General features: G+C 43.5%; 1 protein-coding gene across 2 annotated transcripts in view; it reads right to left on the bottom strand.

The window, feature by feature from the left end:
* BPIFC (BPI fold containing family C) overlaps positions 1 to 15,820 on the bottom strand; it is a 39,911-nt gene that overhangs the window by 5,782 nt on the left and 18,309 nt on the right. For both annotated transcript variants that reach the window (XM_043881681.1, XM_043881680.1), the window contains exons 8-13: positions 15,223 to 15,283; positions 12,742 to 12,833; positions 11,541 to 11,717; positions 10,363 to 10,416; positions 9,012 to 9,182; positions 8,239 to 8,306 (exon numbers count right to left, since the gene is read on the bottom strand). In XM_043881681.1, the coding sequence (XP_043737616.1) occupies positions 8,239 to 8,306; positions 9,012 to 9,182; positions 10,363 to 10,416; positions 11,541 to 11,717; positions 12,742 to 12,833; positions 15,223 to 15,283 (623 nt within the window). The remainder of the gene's footprint in view (positions 1 to 8,238; positions 8,307 to 9,011; positions 9,183 to 10,362; positions 10,417 to 11,540; positions 11,718 to 12,741; positions 12,834 to 15,222; positions 15,284 to 15,820) is intronic.

The raw sequence follows: 15,820 nt of genomic DNA, 5'->3' as shown, positions 1-15,820 counted from the left end.
AGCTCAACTCAGACCACTAGGTGGCAACCAACTTCACTCCTTTGACCTTGTATTCTCCACTTGGCCCCTAACCTGTTACTTCAAGCCCTGCTGTGCTGGGCTGTGTTTAGTCGCTTAGTTGTGTCTGACTCTTTCCGACCCCATGGACTGTAACCTGCCAGGCTCCTCTGTCCATGAGGATTCTCCAGGCAAGAATACTGGAGTGAGTTGCCATGCCCTCCTCCAGGGGATCTTCCCAACCCAGGAATTGAGCCCAGGTCTCTGGCATTGCTAATGGATTCTTTACAGTCTGAGGCACCAGGGAAGCCCTAAGGTCCTGCTACTAGCAGCAATTTTTATTAGAGAAACAGAGAGTAGCTGGGGAGAAAGAGAGCTCAAATGGTTCTATGTTGCAGACATATAAAAGTACAACCTATTTTATTTAATTTTGGCTATGCCACATGGCATGTAGGATCTTAGTCCCCCCGACCAGGGATTGGACTTTCATCCCCTGTATTGGAAACGTGGAGTCTTAACCACTGGACTTGGTAGTCCAAGTAAAGCCTATTTTTAAGGGTTTGGGGGCTTCCATGGCTGTCTGGTAGTTAAGACTCCACTTTTCCACTGTAGGGGGTGTGGGTTTGAACCCTGGTCAGGGAACTAAGATCCTGCATGCCACATGGCAGAAAGAAAGAAAGAAGGAAGAGAAGAGAAAGAAAGTTTTGGAGAAAGTTTACTGCTCTAATCGAAAACCAGAGCTAAAGTGCAAAATTTAAAACACAGCAAAAGACAAAGGTTCTTCATATTCTGAGTTAATGTAGCAAGTGTGACATAATGGCCAAGTGGACCAAAACGCAGACACTCACAATGCCATTCCTGCAACCCCGTGGCCATTGATAATGAATTCCTGCATGCAGTCCCTATAATAATTGCTTATGTCTTTGCCCTCTGACTATAAGCTCCCTGTGGGTTGAGATCCAGTCTTAATTCCCTTTGTATTCCTAGGACTGAGTACAGAGCATGACATATATCGCAACTAGTGTTCACTCATTCACTCATTGATTCTTCTAGCAGATATCTATTGAATACCTAGTATATGTCAGCCCTGGAACTGGTACCAGAGATAGAAGTGTGAGTAAAAACCAAACACAGTCACTATCCCATGTAGTTTACAGTCCAGTGGGAAGGCAGACATTAACCAAATAATCGCACTGATGAAGGCTTAATTAAAGGTTAGATAAAAACTCTGAAGGAAAGAAATACGTTAATTGAGGTAAATGACAAAGGAACCTGATCTAACTTGATGGATGCAGTAAACTTTCCAAGAAAGGGCTGTGTCTTAGAGTTGACATAAGAAGGATGAGCAGGATTAAAAAGGCAAAATGCGGAAGGAAGGGGGAAGGGGTCTGGGCCGAGGTTGCAAAAGTCTGCGTAGAGAGAACAGAAAGCTAGGGAGAGAGCAGCAGTATGATGTGACAGACAGACAGTGGCTGTCTGTCGGACAAGGCTGGGCTTCTCAGGCCATGTTAGAAATGTCATGTTTATCTGGAAAGGAATCTATGGAATGTTTCTAAGGAGGGGCGGGGGATGTCAGGGCTCTGTAAAGATCACTCTAGTTTCAGTATGGAGATAAGATTGGCAGGGTGAGGTTCCCAGGTGCTTCTTCCATGCTCAGTAGTGTGCTAGGCAATATGAAGTTTTATTGATATCTGTATTTATGAGGGATGGGGAGAAACTGTATGTGCAGGAAGCAATTATAGAACATCACAAAGCAGCTTGTACTCAGGGGCTGTTTTATGGGTTTACACACTACTTGTTGCAGGAATTCTGGGAAGGTGTGAAAAGGTGATAAGACCAGAGTGGATTATGTGTGTGTGTGTGTGTATAATATGGGGAAAAATAAATTGTCTTTTGAGAGAAACACTCTGTATACTACCACGTACAAGCACCCCTACCCTATCACTTAGCACCCAGTACTGTAATTGCTTGTTAATCTGACTGTTACCCTCACTAAGCTGAGAATCTGGAAGGTAGAAACTATTGTTTTTCTCTCAACTCTCTGTATCAAGAACAGGGCAGAACATATACTTGGTGCTCTATAAATTCTCACTGAGTGGATGTATGGATAAATGAGCAGATAAAAGATGGATGGGAAAGTGTATATTGCAGGGTCCCCAACCCCTGGGCCACGGACTGGTACTTGTTAGGAACTGGGCCGCATAGCAGGAGGTGAGCCGTGGGTGGGTGATCAATGCTGTTTGTTCCCCATAGCTCCCCATTGCTGGCAATACTGCCTGAACCATCTCTCCCCATCCCCACACCCCCACCCCAGTCCATGGAAAAACTGTCTCACACAAAATCAGTCCGTGGTGCTAAAAAGGTTGGGGACTACTGGACTGCTGGACTGAGGTCACCTCGAGGGTGAGGCAGCTGGAGTGGTATGTTCACTTCAGGGAGGGAAGACTGGCTGGTTTGAAAGGCAGGACCAGATGCTGAAGATCTTGAAAACCCTAGGCCGTGGATTTCATCCAATGATGAACACTTTTGAGGGGAGGCAGATGTTGAGCCTCCTCCAGAAGTAAAGGATTCTCTCGCTGAGGAAGAGTTTCCCAGTATTTCAACCCCATTGCCTTCTGCAGTCTAGAAATCCGCCCTCCCACCAATGAGTCTGGGAGAAAGGGAAGAAGTCACTGGGGGCTCCTTCTCCAATAGGGGCCCCCTCTGTGGCCTTCCTTTCCCCTGGCCTCAACCGAAGCTCAGTGGGAGGGTAGAGATGGAAATCAGCCCGGGTGCCAAGCCTGAGCTCTGCTGGCCTGTCCGAGCACCGTTCCAACAGAAACTGGACCCATTCTTCCCAGACCTGTTTTCCTTTCTGTTTCTCACCAGATGGCTCACGCTGGGAAATGTTTATCTGCCCAACTGTGAGAAGTAGAGCTGGGTGTGATGCTATCTGCTTGTAGGCAGCTCTATTTGCATTCTCTGACAGTGTTGCGTGGGAGAGGTAGTAGAACAACTCTGTGTGTGTGTGTGTGTGTGTGTGTGTGTGTGTGTGCAAGCGCGCCTGTGTGTATGGTAGTTGGGTGGGGTGCAGTTTGGGAGCATCCAAATTCTCGATGATGGGAATGTCACAAAAATGTTCCAAACTCTAAATGGTTGAGCGGTCATGTGCACTGGATTGCCTTGAGCTTTATACGTGATTAAGAAAAAGGGTTAGAATTAAGTAATCTGTATGAAGGCCATAGAAGGGAAACTGTTGTTTAATTTAGTCTCTGAATTAGTCTCAAAAACGCCTACTACAGGACCAATCTGGATCGGAGTTACCTCCAAATAGAACTGTGTTTGAAAAAAAAAAAAAAGACTCAAATGTAAAAAGAACTGTAAGGACTCCGAAGGCCAACTCCACAGCTTTTAAGACCCTCCTGACTTGTCATGTCTTTTGGGACCAATTTCTCCTGTCTTATTTGGCCAAACTTTGATCCCAGAATGGGGAAAGAATAAAAAGCCCTACTACTAGTTGCAACAAAGTTTCTTGAGCACTGATTATGTGCTGGGAGCTGTGCTTTTCATACATTCTCATCTCTACGGATACAACACTCTAAACAGGGGCTCTGTTATGCTGAGGAAGAAACTGCTTCTTAGAGGGCTCAGTGGACATGCACAAGGCCACAGTCAGCAAATGACTGAGGTATTATTCAAAATGAGACATGCTTGACTCCAGAGCCTGTGCTTCTAATTGGACATACCAAAGAAGTCAAGTTTGTTACTAATACTCCCAACTTTCACTTTCTTTATCTTTTCTTCACCGAGTTTCATTTAATGTGATGAGAAAAGGGCTGTGTGCCTTTACCATTTTAGGACACACAATGCCAGTGTCTTCTCTTTTTTCTATCAGTACTTAAAATTGAGAAAGGACATGCTGCCTATTTCAGTTTAACCTGACTCCATGCTCTTGGTCTCCTCCTCCAGGCAAGGATATTTATTTTATATGTTGAAGGTCTAAGTGTCATTTTCTAAGTCTTAGCTATTCACCACATCAAATACAGTATAATGTAGCAAGTAAACAAACACCCATTGCTTTGAAGACTCACTCAGATTCAAGTTTTAGCTCTGCCATTCAATAGCCCTGTGACTCATGTAAAAAATTATTAATAAATAGAAAGCTTGATTAAATTGAGCCAGGAAACCAGAAGGGGGAGCTTTCACACCCTGGGACAACAGCAGAGCCCAATAGGAAGAAGGAAACCTTTTCTAGCAAGGACTCAGTTAAAGAAAAGTCATGAACTCTATTACAGCCCTCTTGACTTCCTTGTCCCCTCTGTAAAAGGGTTCTCCTTCCCTTGACATGTGGGGGCTTGTACAAGTCTCCCCATGGTTATAGACCCCAAAATGCAATTCTCTGCTTGTCCCACATTAAACCATCTTTGCTGGAGAAATATCTGGCAGTCCATTTATGTTGGTCAACACTTAGTTAATTGACCCATATAAACCATAAAATGGAGATAATAAGCTTCCTCTAGGATTAATCATTCAATCTACAGACATGGTGCTGGGTTCTGGAGATACAGGCTGTGAGATTTAAATAATATACGTGTGGTGCTTGGCACAGGACCAGCAGATAGTAAAGGCTCAATAATGAAGAGTAGTTATAAATAATAGAGCAAAAGGCTATTTCTCTAGTAGCCATCACTGGGCAGGAGGCAGAAGAATGAGGTATTTTCTGAATGAAACTCTTGAAATACTCTTGAATAATTGAATATTGCCTTCCCCTGACTGAAGCCAGCATCCAAGTTTTAAATTGCCATCTTTTTTTTTTTTAAAGACACTTAACATGCACTTTACATGTATTAAGTCACATATTCCTTAAAGTAGGTTTTACTATATCATTTTATAGAGGAGAAAATGTAGGCCCAGAGACATTAGGAAACTTGCCTGAGATCCCACAGCTAATGATATCTGGGCTGGGACCTGAACCAGCTATTCTGAGCCTGTGATTTCACCTCCTCTCTAAACTCTCCACCTTGGATTCACCTCTGATTTCTACATCTTATATCTAGGGAGCCAGACCTGAGCAGCTCCAGAGAGCCACCCTCAGGCAGAAGATGGTTAGGAAGGCTATGGTGTTCTGGGGGGATGTATTCGGAGACCCTGTGTTCCCTGGTTCTCCCCAGGGGTGTTTCACTGATCCCCGTGCTCTTCACACGTCTTCCTGCTGTGTCTCTATGACGTTGTGTGTGTGTGCCTGAATGCTAAGTGGCTTCAGTTGTGTCTGACTCTTTGCAAGCCTATGGATTGAGCCCGCCAGACTCCTCTGTCCATGGGATTCTCCAGGCAAGAATACTGGAGTGGGTTGCCATGTCCTCCTCCAGGCGGTCTTCCCCATCCAGGGCTCAAACCCGCATCTCATATCTCCTGCATTGGGGCAGGCAGGTTCTTTACTACTAGTGCCACCTGGGAAGCCCCTCTATGATGTCACCTATCAGCAAACCAGCTCCCCCTGAAAAGCCTCTCTCCCAGAGCCCAGGAGCAGAGTCATGGGCGTGTGGGAGACAGGGTTACCACTCTTGCTGCCGAAGATTAAAGCATTCTGTCAGCACAGCCTCTGCTCCTTTGCAGCCTTGCTTCTGGGTTTGGCTGGACCCGAGTGATGCCAGGCCCGCCAGCCTTGCCCCCAGTCTGCTCACTGCCTGAGGTTTGCTGTTGTACCTCGGAAGGAACCACCCTCAGACTCAGCGCATGTGACCTGTGCAGTGCTCAGGAGGACTCCGTGCTTAGTTTAATGCCCTGCTGTCTCCATCTTGCAGTTCTTCATGATTTTTTAACAGGGGGGTCTGCACTTTCATTTTGCACCAAGCCTCACAAATTATATAGGTAGTCCTATTCAGAGACCACCAAGGCCTCAGGGTACAGGAAGCCTGCCCAGTGACCTGAATCTAAAGGAGGTCACAGGGGACTTGGAGGAGACTTTGGGGAGGCAGGAGTTCTACTTTTAGATTTGCGTTTGCAAGGTCAAAGCAGACTTGTGGACCTCAGGAAGCTGGAGAATGAATTCAAACATTTCTTTGGATGATGTGAAATTAACAGGTTACCATCAGTTTTCCTAATTATTCCTGGTGGCTCAGATAGTAAAGAATCTGCATGCAATGCAGAAGACCAGGGCTCCATCCCTGGGTCAGGAAGATGCCCTGAAGGGAACGGCTGAACACTCCAGTATTCGTGCCTGGAGAATTTAGACAGAGGCGCCTGGTGGGCTACAGTCCATGGGGTGGCAAAGAGTTGGACATGACTGAGCGACAAACACTTTCACTTTTCTGTAAATAAACATAATGCCCACTGTACCTGCAGTTTCTTACTGGTAGGAATGTTGGAGTTGAGGGTCAGCAGAAAAGCACCTGGGTCTCTCTGCAACTCAAGATCTTTGTTACCTGCTTGCCGCAGCCTGAAGTCCTGTTCTTATTAAATCCTTCCTTCTCATCCTGACAGGAAACCAGACCCTGGCTCAAGGGCAAATATTATTTCTACCTTCTCAGAGCTTGCTGCCTCAGTCAGCAGCCTTGCCGCAGGGATCCCCCATCACTTCAGACTTCCAGCTCCCCTTTCCTCTCAGCCGTCGGATGGAGGTCTCACCTGTACTCACAGGACTGTGACTCAGGCAAACCAACTTCCAAATTCTGGCCTTTCTCATGGCCTAGCTCAGATACTGCCAGCTCCTCACCTTCCATCCTTTCCCCTCTCTCTTCCTGCTCTCTGGTTTCCACCCTTTCAACCATTAAAACTGCCATCTCAAAGATCACCCATCAAGGTTAAGAAATTCATCAGCCTTGATCTTCTAGAAACAGGGCTGTATCATGACATCTGGTGACCTGAAACCTTTGGGAGTTCTTCCTCCATAAAAAACCAAAAAAAAAAAAAACCCCAATATTAAAACTGATCTTCGAAGACTAAGGTGTTATAAAGTCATGGTATAGTCCAGTCTGGGTTGAATTCATTTTAAATTTCTTATTTTAAAATATATGAAAACATTTTCATGAGTCTCTGAAGTTTCATAGGCTCTGGGCACCATGCCTATTGAATTTAATGGAGAAATCAGTCCTTTGAAAACCTGGTAAAATTGAGGAGAAAGCCTTCATGAAATCTTTTATCTCTGGGAAACCACACTACTTTTTGCTTTTATCATTCCTTTTATTGGAAAAGCAACATAGTTATAAAAAAAGTTTTAAGATAACAGCCAACTCATAATCTCATATCCTAACACAATCCTTCATTTGTAATTCACCTTCTCGTCCAGATGGAAAGCTACTTTACATGGTTGATGGTTGTGTTTATGCAGTTCTATATTCTGCTTATTTCATTTCATCTTATTTTACTGAACATATTTTCCATGTTCCTACAATAGTCTTCCTAGCCATCAAGTTGACTTATGGTGATTGGCTTAACTTTTCTCCTCTGTTGGTTTCCCAGTCTTTTCAGACTCTGATTTGTCTGTTTTATCACTTCCTCTTCCTCCTTTCGTGGATTTAATCTGTGCCATCTGATTATTCTGTATATCCTCACTCCTAGGTTGTCTGATTCATGACTTCCACTATGGGCTTTATAAGGGCTGAAGAGAATGAGCTTTGAAGATGATCCTTCCCAGTGGCAATTAGTGTTCAGTGATCTATATACATGACCTGCTCAAACTCTTTCACACTGCATGGCTTGCATTTGAGAGCCAGCCAGGCCACGGGGCATGGTCTAGTTAAACGCTACACTCTAGTAATGGGATCTGAATGTTCAGAGACTGAAGGTAACTCAGAGATGATTCTTTATGACTTCGTTATTTTACAGATAAGGCAGCTGAGGTTCAAAGCAGTTAAAAGACTTGATCATGGTTCTGGAACCAGGGAGCAGGGGTTTGAAACTTCATTCCTTGACCTCAAAGTTTCATTCTCTTTCTTCAATAGCATCCATTTTAAATTTGTTGAAAAGGAAATTCATTTTTTATTGCTGTACCATTAGAATGAGAATTTACATTGTAGAATTAAACTTATGCTAATTTTGTTGCCAGATTTATCTGAATATTGTTTACTAGGAAGAAAAAATTCATAATACAATTTTCAGTTAGATCGATACTTTGAAATTATCTGGACTGTTACAGGAGAAATGCTTAATGATTCATGTCTATTGGATGATAACTTCACCTGTGTTGTGAATGTTCACCTGTCTCTTGGCCTGTTGATTCACTTGTTACTACCATCCAACAGTCATATCAACTGAACTTACCTGTTCAGAGATAAAGAGCAGATCAGTCTTTGTCCCAAAATAGCCAGGGCAACATTGGTACTAGCAACCTGCAGCGAACAAAGACATTCATTAGTAAGATGAGTGAATTTGTCCATTTTGGTCACAAATATCACTACCCATAGCAGAAACATAAACTTCACTTTCATCTCAAAAAACATTGAAAAGAAACAGCTCCTAAAAAAAATAAAAATAAAATAAAATAAAATAAAAAAAAGAAACAGCTCCTGAAAATACTGTCTTGCAGGTAGGGAGACTAACTATAAAGACTTTCTGTTTGAAAATCTCCTTTAAATTATTTTTCATTTTCTTCTAATCTCTCTTGTCCATGTATGTGTATGTGTGTGTGTGTGTGTTTATGTGTGGGTTTGTGTGTGTGTATGTATGTGTGTGTGTAGCATCTCACTTAGGTTCATTGTTCAGTCATTTTCTCTCAGATTGCATTTGGCCTTCATCTACTCAAATAAACTTGATCTCCACCTTGATGGACTTATTAAAAAAAAAAAAAAGAAATTTGGTTATTAATGTAACTGAAGAAAAGGAAAAGGCACACAGCATGTGGCGAAGGGTTGAGAGCTATTGAATGAGAACTGGCCTCCATACCTCCCTCTGCCTCAGTCTCAACCCTGCCCACTCCTGTAATTGATGGAGCTCATCCCATCCCTCCAAATCTCTAGTAGAACCTGCAGGTCAGTGGTCTACTGCACAGACAGGATTGGTATCCATAGGCTGCCCTCCTGTCCCCGCAGACTTACAAAGTCCATGGAAACGATGGTTTCTGCAGTCGAGTTCTTGGGCTGGGTGAGTATCATGATGGAGGCGGGGATGTCCAGGGTGAAGTTACCTGGAAGTAAACGGACCACAGGAGGCTCTGTTGCCATGACCTGTACCATGAAGGGCTGGGACAAGATGTAGAGTTCTGCAATCTGCAATCCACATTCAGGGAAAGAGACAGAGATCGGGAGTCATGAGATGAAGAGATATCACAAATCTGGGGTGGCCTGTGGTGATCAATCTTACATCATCACAGTTAGAAAAAAGCTCTTTAATAATAATACCAATAACAACATAGCAATAAGAACAGCTGGCATTTACTGAACACATGCTGTGTGTCAGGCACATGTTAGGACTTTCAGTATTATTTCATTCAATCTCCACAAAATCTTTGTGAGGCAGATTCTATCAGGATTCCCATTTCACAACTAAAGAGAGCGAGCCTTAGAGAGATTAAGCAATTTTCTCAAGGTTTCAGGCAGGTAAGCTGTAGAACTAGGGTTCAAGTCTAGGTCTATCCGACTTGAGATCTTTGCTCTAAAACCAGGATGCTACACAAGCACCTCTGGGTCCTCCAGGGCAAACCTGAGCCTTTCAGTACACTATGCCCAATACTTAGGTGCCACGCCACCATGATCTTAGTAGTTGCTTTACTAAGGTATCAAATGGGTTCCTGGTTGCTCAGATGGTAGAGAATCTGCCTGGAATGCGAGATCCAGATTCGATCCCTGGGTCGGGAAGATCCCCTGGAGAAGGGAAAGGCAGCCCACTCCAGTATTCTTGCCTGGAGAATTCCATGGACAGAGGAGCCTGGCAAGCTATAGCCCATGGGGTCACAAAGAGCTGGATACAACTGAGCAGCTAACGCCACTATTACTAAGGTCACAAATGTAAGCCCTGTTCCTTCCTTTCTCATTTAAACTAATTATTTCAAGTGTGGTGGAATTTATAGAAGGAACAGAGGATTTATTCTGTGAACTTACAATGTCTTCACTAGTAACTTGTATTGAATTGTTCAGTTAGTATTTGTAGATATCTGATTAAAAGACAAAACTCTTGGGGCTTCCCTGGTGGTCCAGTGATTAAGACTCCATGCTCCCGATATAGGGAGCCTGGGTTCAGTCCCTGGTCAGGGAATGATATAGATCTCACATGCCATAGCTAAACACCCCGCATGTGGCACTATAAATAACTAAGTACTTTTTAAAAGACAAAACCCTTAAGAAGGGAAATATGGATGCAAGCTTGAACCAAAAAGGAATACAAAGTCTTCCAGAAGTAACTGCAATGAAAGCAAATATACCATTAAGGAGTCAAACCCTGAGCACTCACCCGGGAGAGCATGTTGCCAAGGGCTTGAGAGTTGTGAAGCAAATGGTTGGAAATCTGGAAAATCAAGAATATCATGTCACTGGAAGGTTTATACCTGGGTTGTATTTTCAAGGAAAATGCAGCATTCTCTATAATTTTTATGAATCATGAAGTTGTTGCACCAGAAATGCCTAGTGTTTGAAGGTGATCTATCATTTCATAGCCCAACCACAGGAACTCAGAGGCCCATAGAAGTAAAGTGACTTGCCCTTAGGTCACACAGGTAGTTACATTGCTTTGAGAAGTAACTTTTAACCTTGGGAACACAGTGTACATCATATAGGTATGATCCATATGTAAATGTTTTACAGTGGTTAACAAGAAGTCTTGTTTTATCTTCCTCATTTTCAGAGATTACTGAGATAAACAATACATAAACAATTTATCTTCACAGATGAATGGTTTTCAAGTCTGAAACTAGAAATATCTCATTCTCAGCAGTGTCTGGGAGCTTGTATTGCCACCAGCATTTTGAACATAAGATTTATAACTACATGTATAATTAGGACCTAGAGAATGGAAAGAGTCATGAGGGATGCTCAATGAAAGTTGTTAGTTGACTGGCTGGAGAGAGTGTTCTCATTATAAAAGGGAGGGGCATGACAAAGAGGATCAGTGAATATCTGTGCTATTTACTGATCATTGTCGATGTCAATTGTAATTACCAATAGGAGAAATCTTTATGTTAGCATAGCACAAACAATAATAATAAAGATGTATGGAGCATGTACTTTACATATATTTAAACCTCTTTAATACCCAAAACAACCCTACGAGTATGGGTTTATTATTATTCCCATTTTCCAAATGATGAAAATCTGGCATAGAGATGTTAGGTACATTGAAACTGCCAAAATTTCACAGGTATTCATCACAGGTAATAAGTAGTGAAGGGGGTTCTTAGTATTATTTAAGATCAATCTAGAAGAACATAAAACCTGAAATTGGCAGAACTGGAAACCCAGCAACTCTCCAACTAATATCAACATTCATTCTGCAATCCCTTTATTCATCATCCTGCTAGAAGTGATAGTGTCTACAATGGCCCAGGAATAAGAACATTACAACCCCCATAATGGGATACTTAAAATAAGATTCAACGTTGGTGTTGCTTGTTATCATCCATTAACATTCCTCACCTCTTTCGTGGTGAGAGTGAAGCTGAAAGCCCCAGCTGTAAAATAAGCATAGGATGCAGATTTAAAGAAATACTTGGAGATTCCAATGTAGAGCATAGAGTCACTGCGTTCCGGGAGCACAAAAGGAACTGATGGGAAGGGGGGATATTGGAGACTTTTCAACGGGTAGAAAACGCCCTGTGGGGAAATAGAGAGAAAGACCAGCGGATTAGGGGAAGAGTCAGCCGTGCAGGAGGTGGATCCACTCAAGTCGGAATGTGGGAAACTGCGGAAACTCAGTGGGGATGAGAAGACCACGAGTCCTCTGACTCCTTGTCTATGGACTGTGTTTCAGTGTTTTGATCACTTCTTAAGCACATCTGAGCATGTCTTGTCCACTCTGGGGCGTAATCTGGTGAGAGTGTCCTTGTTGGTCCTCTTCTCAGAGAAAGGAAGGCAAGTGCCTGTATCTGGAGGGAACAGCTCTGGATAGGTCCCCAAGTGTCACATAGAGAATTAGAGCTGTCAAACCTCTGACTGTGACTTCTGAGCATCTGGGGCATCATAGACACAAAAGGACCCAGGGTGCTACGTGGCTTAAAGCGTTTTTGTGACATTTTAAATGCTGACCTCATTAGCTATAGGCTGTTATTACAAAATGGTGTCTCGTGTAACATTTAACTGATTTGAAGGACTCTGAGTCCTTGAAACATAAGTCTGTATGCATTAAAAAAAACAATGATATTAACTTTGGAGCAAATTAAATGTAACCATAGTTAATTACTTTTCTACAATCAACAAACACCATTATCATGAGCTAATGGCCCTGATCAAGATCAGCAGCCCTCAGTTAAATTTACTAACCTGAGAGTTAGGAATAAATAGAAGTATCAATATTTACAATATATGGATCTGTTGAGTTCTAATAAATGCAGACTATCTTACTTGCTGCCTCTTAGCCTCAAACCTTACTCCCAGAGGTAGACAATATGATACTCTTCTTGAAGAAGGCAGACATATGTTATGTAATCCAAACAATCATTTACCAATCAAGAAAGTGTTCAAGAAACTTTTAAAGGAACGTAAACATGAGAGAATTTCTTAAAAGAAAATTAAATTATTGGAAGAGAACATAGTTATATTTCCTTCTGCACATAATGTTTGTTCCTTGAATATTGGCTGCTAATGGCCAAAATCAGAACTCTGATGATGACAAAATTACCTTCAAATTCAGGTCAAAGTAATTCTCAGTAATTTCTGGGGAACTGACTAGGGAATAATCCAGCAGAGTATAGTTGTCAATCTTTCTTAAAACTAAAAAAAAAAAAAAAAAAGAAAATTTACATTCATAAAGGTATAGTATAATGCATGATTAATGTTTATCCAGGATAATATAATTCTGAATCCTCTATTATTTAAAACAAAAATTAACTATTACCCTACTTCTTAAGTAACACTTGCTCACTTTTCAAAACTCAGGAAAAGTAGATAAATCAAAAGAAGAAAGTAAAAACTTTCATTTGTCACATTGCCCTGAGAGAAACATCAATAAAATTTCGGTTGTTGTTGTTCAGTCACTAAGTTGTGTCTTGACTCTTTGCGAACCTGTGGATTGTAGCACCCCAGGCTTCCCTGTCCTTCACCATCTCCTGGAGTTTGCTCAAATTCACGTCCATTGGTACACCAAATTTTCATCCATAACCTTTTATACATGCTCCTAGAGGTGAAGAAATTTGCCCACAGCAAGCTAGGACATGGGACTCTTCCACAGGTTCTTTCCTCATCTTTTCTGCATCTCCTTACTCTTTCCCTACCTCGCCAATCTATTATTTTTTATTCATCTATCTGCATTCACTCATCAATCCATCTGTCCAGACACCATCTCCTTTCATCCCTTATGTATTAAACTACTATGAGTTAGGCACTGTGCTGGGTGTTAGAGACACAGAAAAGAGTCAAAGTTCCTCCCCTCAAAGAACTCAAGGCGGAACAGGAAATTAACACGATGTAATAAGAGCAGATCTATAGCTGAGCTCTGGATGGTCTGACTACAAACTGAGTCTTGCAGTCTTCCTCACCTTGGTATCAATAAATCCATTTCTTCCAGTTTTCCAGGTGCTCAACATAAACCCTGGGGTCATCCATCCCTGATTCTTTTCATGATCCACATTCAATGTGTCAGTAAGTACCACAGTCTCTACCCTCCAGGTACATCCTTAATCTGAATACCTCTCACCATCTTCCTCGCTCCATCCAGGTCCCTCCCTTCCTTGCTCATATGGGTCACTGCAGTAATCTCTTAAGTGGTCTCCCTGCTTCCACCTTTGACTCTGTCCTATAATTAATAGAAGCCAGAGTGATCTCCTTAAAATATAAGTCAGGACATGCAAGGTGCGACCAGGACTCTCCAACAACTTCTCATCTCAGACTAAGAGCCAGCCTTCGTGGTGACCAATGGAGCTCTGAAGCTCTAACCATCTGCTTTCCCCTCTTTGACCTTGTCTCCTGATACTTCCCCCTTGTTGCTCTGTTTCCAGTATGGTCTCCTCACAGTTCCTCCAAGGCACTCAGCATGCTCCCACAGGGGCCTTTGAGCTTGAGTTTTCCTCTGACTGGAAAGTCCTTCATCCAGATTTAGGAGCAGTTGCTCCCTACTTCATTCAGGTCCTTACTCTAACACCACTTGTTCAGGGGTGACTTTCCCGGCCAGGGTATTTTAAACAACCCTCCCTCCTTGCCCTGCCACCAGCCAGTTCCTTCCCTACTTTAGTTTTCTTCTTACCATTTATTGCAATGATACTGTAGATGTTACTAATTATCTTGCTGGCTGTCTGTCTCCTCTCACTAGCCCCATGAGGGCAGGTATTTCTCTCTCCTAGGCTTACTGCTGTATCTCCAGCACCAAGAATAGCACCCAGCCTATTCCAGGGGCTCAGCATATCATTGGGGGATGAGTGGATGGAGTGCAAAGAGATAGAAACACCCAAAGTATCATGTGAGCATTGAGGAGCTGGAACTATGCCTGAGCTGAGCCTTAAAAGATAAAGAGGAGGGAACAGGGCAAGGAGTGGCTGAGGGACAGGAAGCAGAGCTGTGCTTAGCACAGTGCTGGCAGAGAGACAGGTACTCAGCAAACATCTCTTAAGTGAATAAATGGATGAAGAGGAGAGAAGGCTTTTCTAGGCAGAGAGGACAGCAGGATGGGAGGCAAGGGTGTGAGGCAGGAGAAGCAGTTTGATGGCTGGAGCAGCTAGAGGTGGAAGATGAAGTCCAGAGAGGTGAGAAGGAGCTGGACCATGACAGGCGGGTCTTATAGTCCTTGTTAAGGGATTTGGACTTGATCCTGAAGGCAGCTATAGGAGCCACCAAAGGGATTAGACCAGGGGTAACTGGTCAGGATGAGCATCCATCATTCTGAAGAGGATGGATTTAGTACCAGAGCTGGGATTCAAGCTCACGAGCATTTAATCCTCTGCCTTGCATCTTGTCTCCTGAAGCCATCTCCTCCTGCAGTGAAGCTAGCTAACCAGCAGAAAAGAGCAGGCCCTACACACACAGGTCAGTCCCCGCATGCCCCTTCCTGCAGTGGCACTAGTTTGCAGAGGGGAAAGCAGACAGGAGAGCCGGAGCAAATCCCGCCTGGAGAGCACCTGAGTGTGGGGTGGGCGAAGAAGCCCCCGGAAGAGATGGCTCTAGGACTCACCCTCCAGCTTGCTGAGATTGGCATTCAGTGCCTCCACCTCACCTGTGATGATGGGACAGAGCTGGCCATAAGAGGAAAAAAAAAATGCAGGTTATCACATTGTACTGGACATCTCTGTTTCAGGGCCTAGACCCTGCCCACAAAGGCCTTTCAGTGAGAAGACCTTCTCCCTTTGGACTTTCCCTTAAATGAGTTGATGTCCATGGGCCTCAAGTTCCTAATGAGTGGGTGGTGTGCCATTGAATGCTGGCTCATCTTCAGAGCAACTGGGACTACACCCAGCTTGCTCCATCAAAGAATGAGCTCTTGGCCTTCCTTCCTGTGGCATGACAGGATGTGTGCCCAGTCCATGTGCTATGACACCTGGGGAACCTGCTGAGCCTCTCCTGATGGCAGGGACGCCTCTGCCTCTCCCCTCCACTGTCAGCATGCTAGGCCCTGCCCCGGGAGAGTTAGAGCAGGGACTTGACTTCCTCGCTGGGCTGCTTTGAGAGCTCATTTGATCAGACATCTTAGATCAGAGCCCCTTTTGGAATCAGAAAAGCAATCTTGAATCTCTCCCAAGCACATCTGTAGGAAGGAGGAAAAGGACCAAGGC

The sequence above is a fragment of the Cervus elaphus genome, chromosome 22, assembly GCF_910594005.1.
Source record: "Cervus elaphus chromosome 22, mCerEla1.1, whole genome shotgun sequence".
In the NCBI taxonomy this organism is placed as follows: Eukaryota; Metazoa; Chordata; class Mammalia; order Artiodactyla; family Cervidae; genus Cervus; species Cervus elaphus.
The sequence above is the reverse complement of the archived record's forward strand: the minus strand, read 5'-3'. Positions and strand labels throughout refer to the sequence as shown.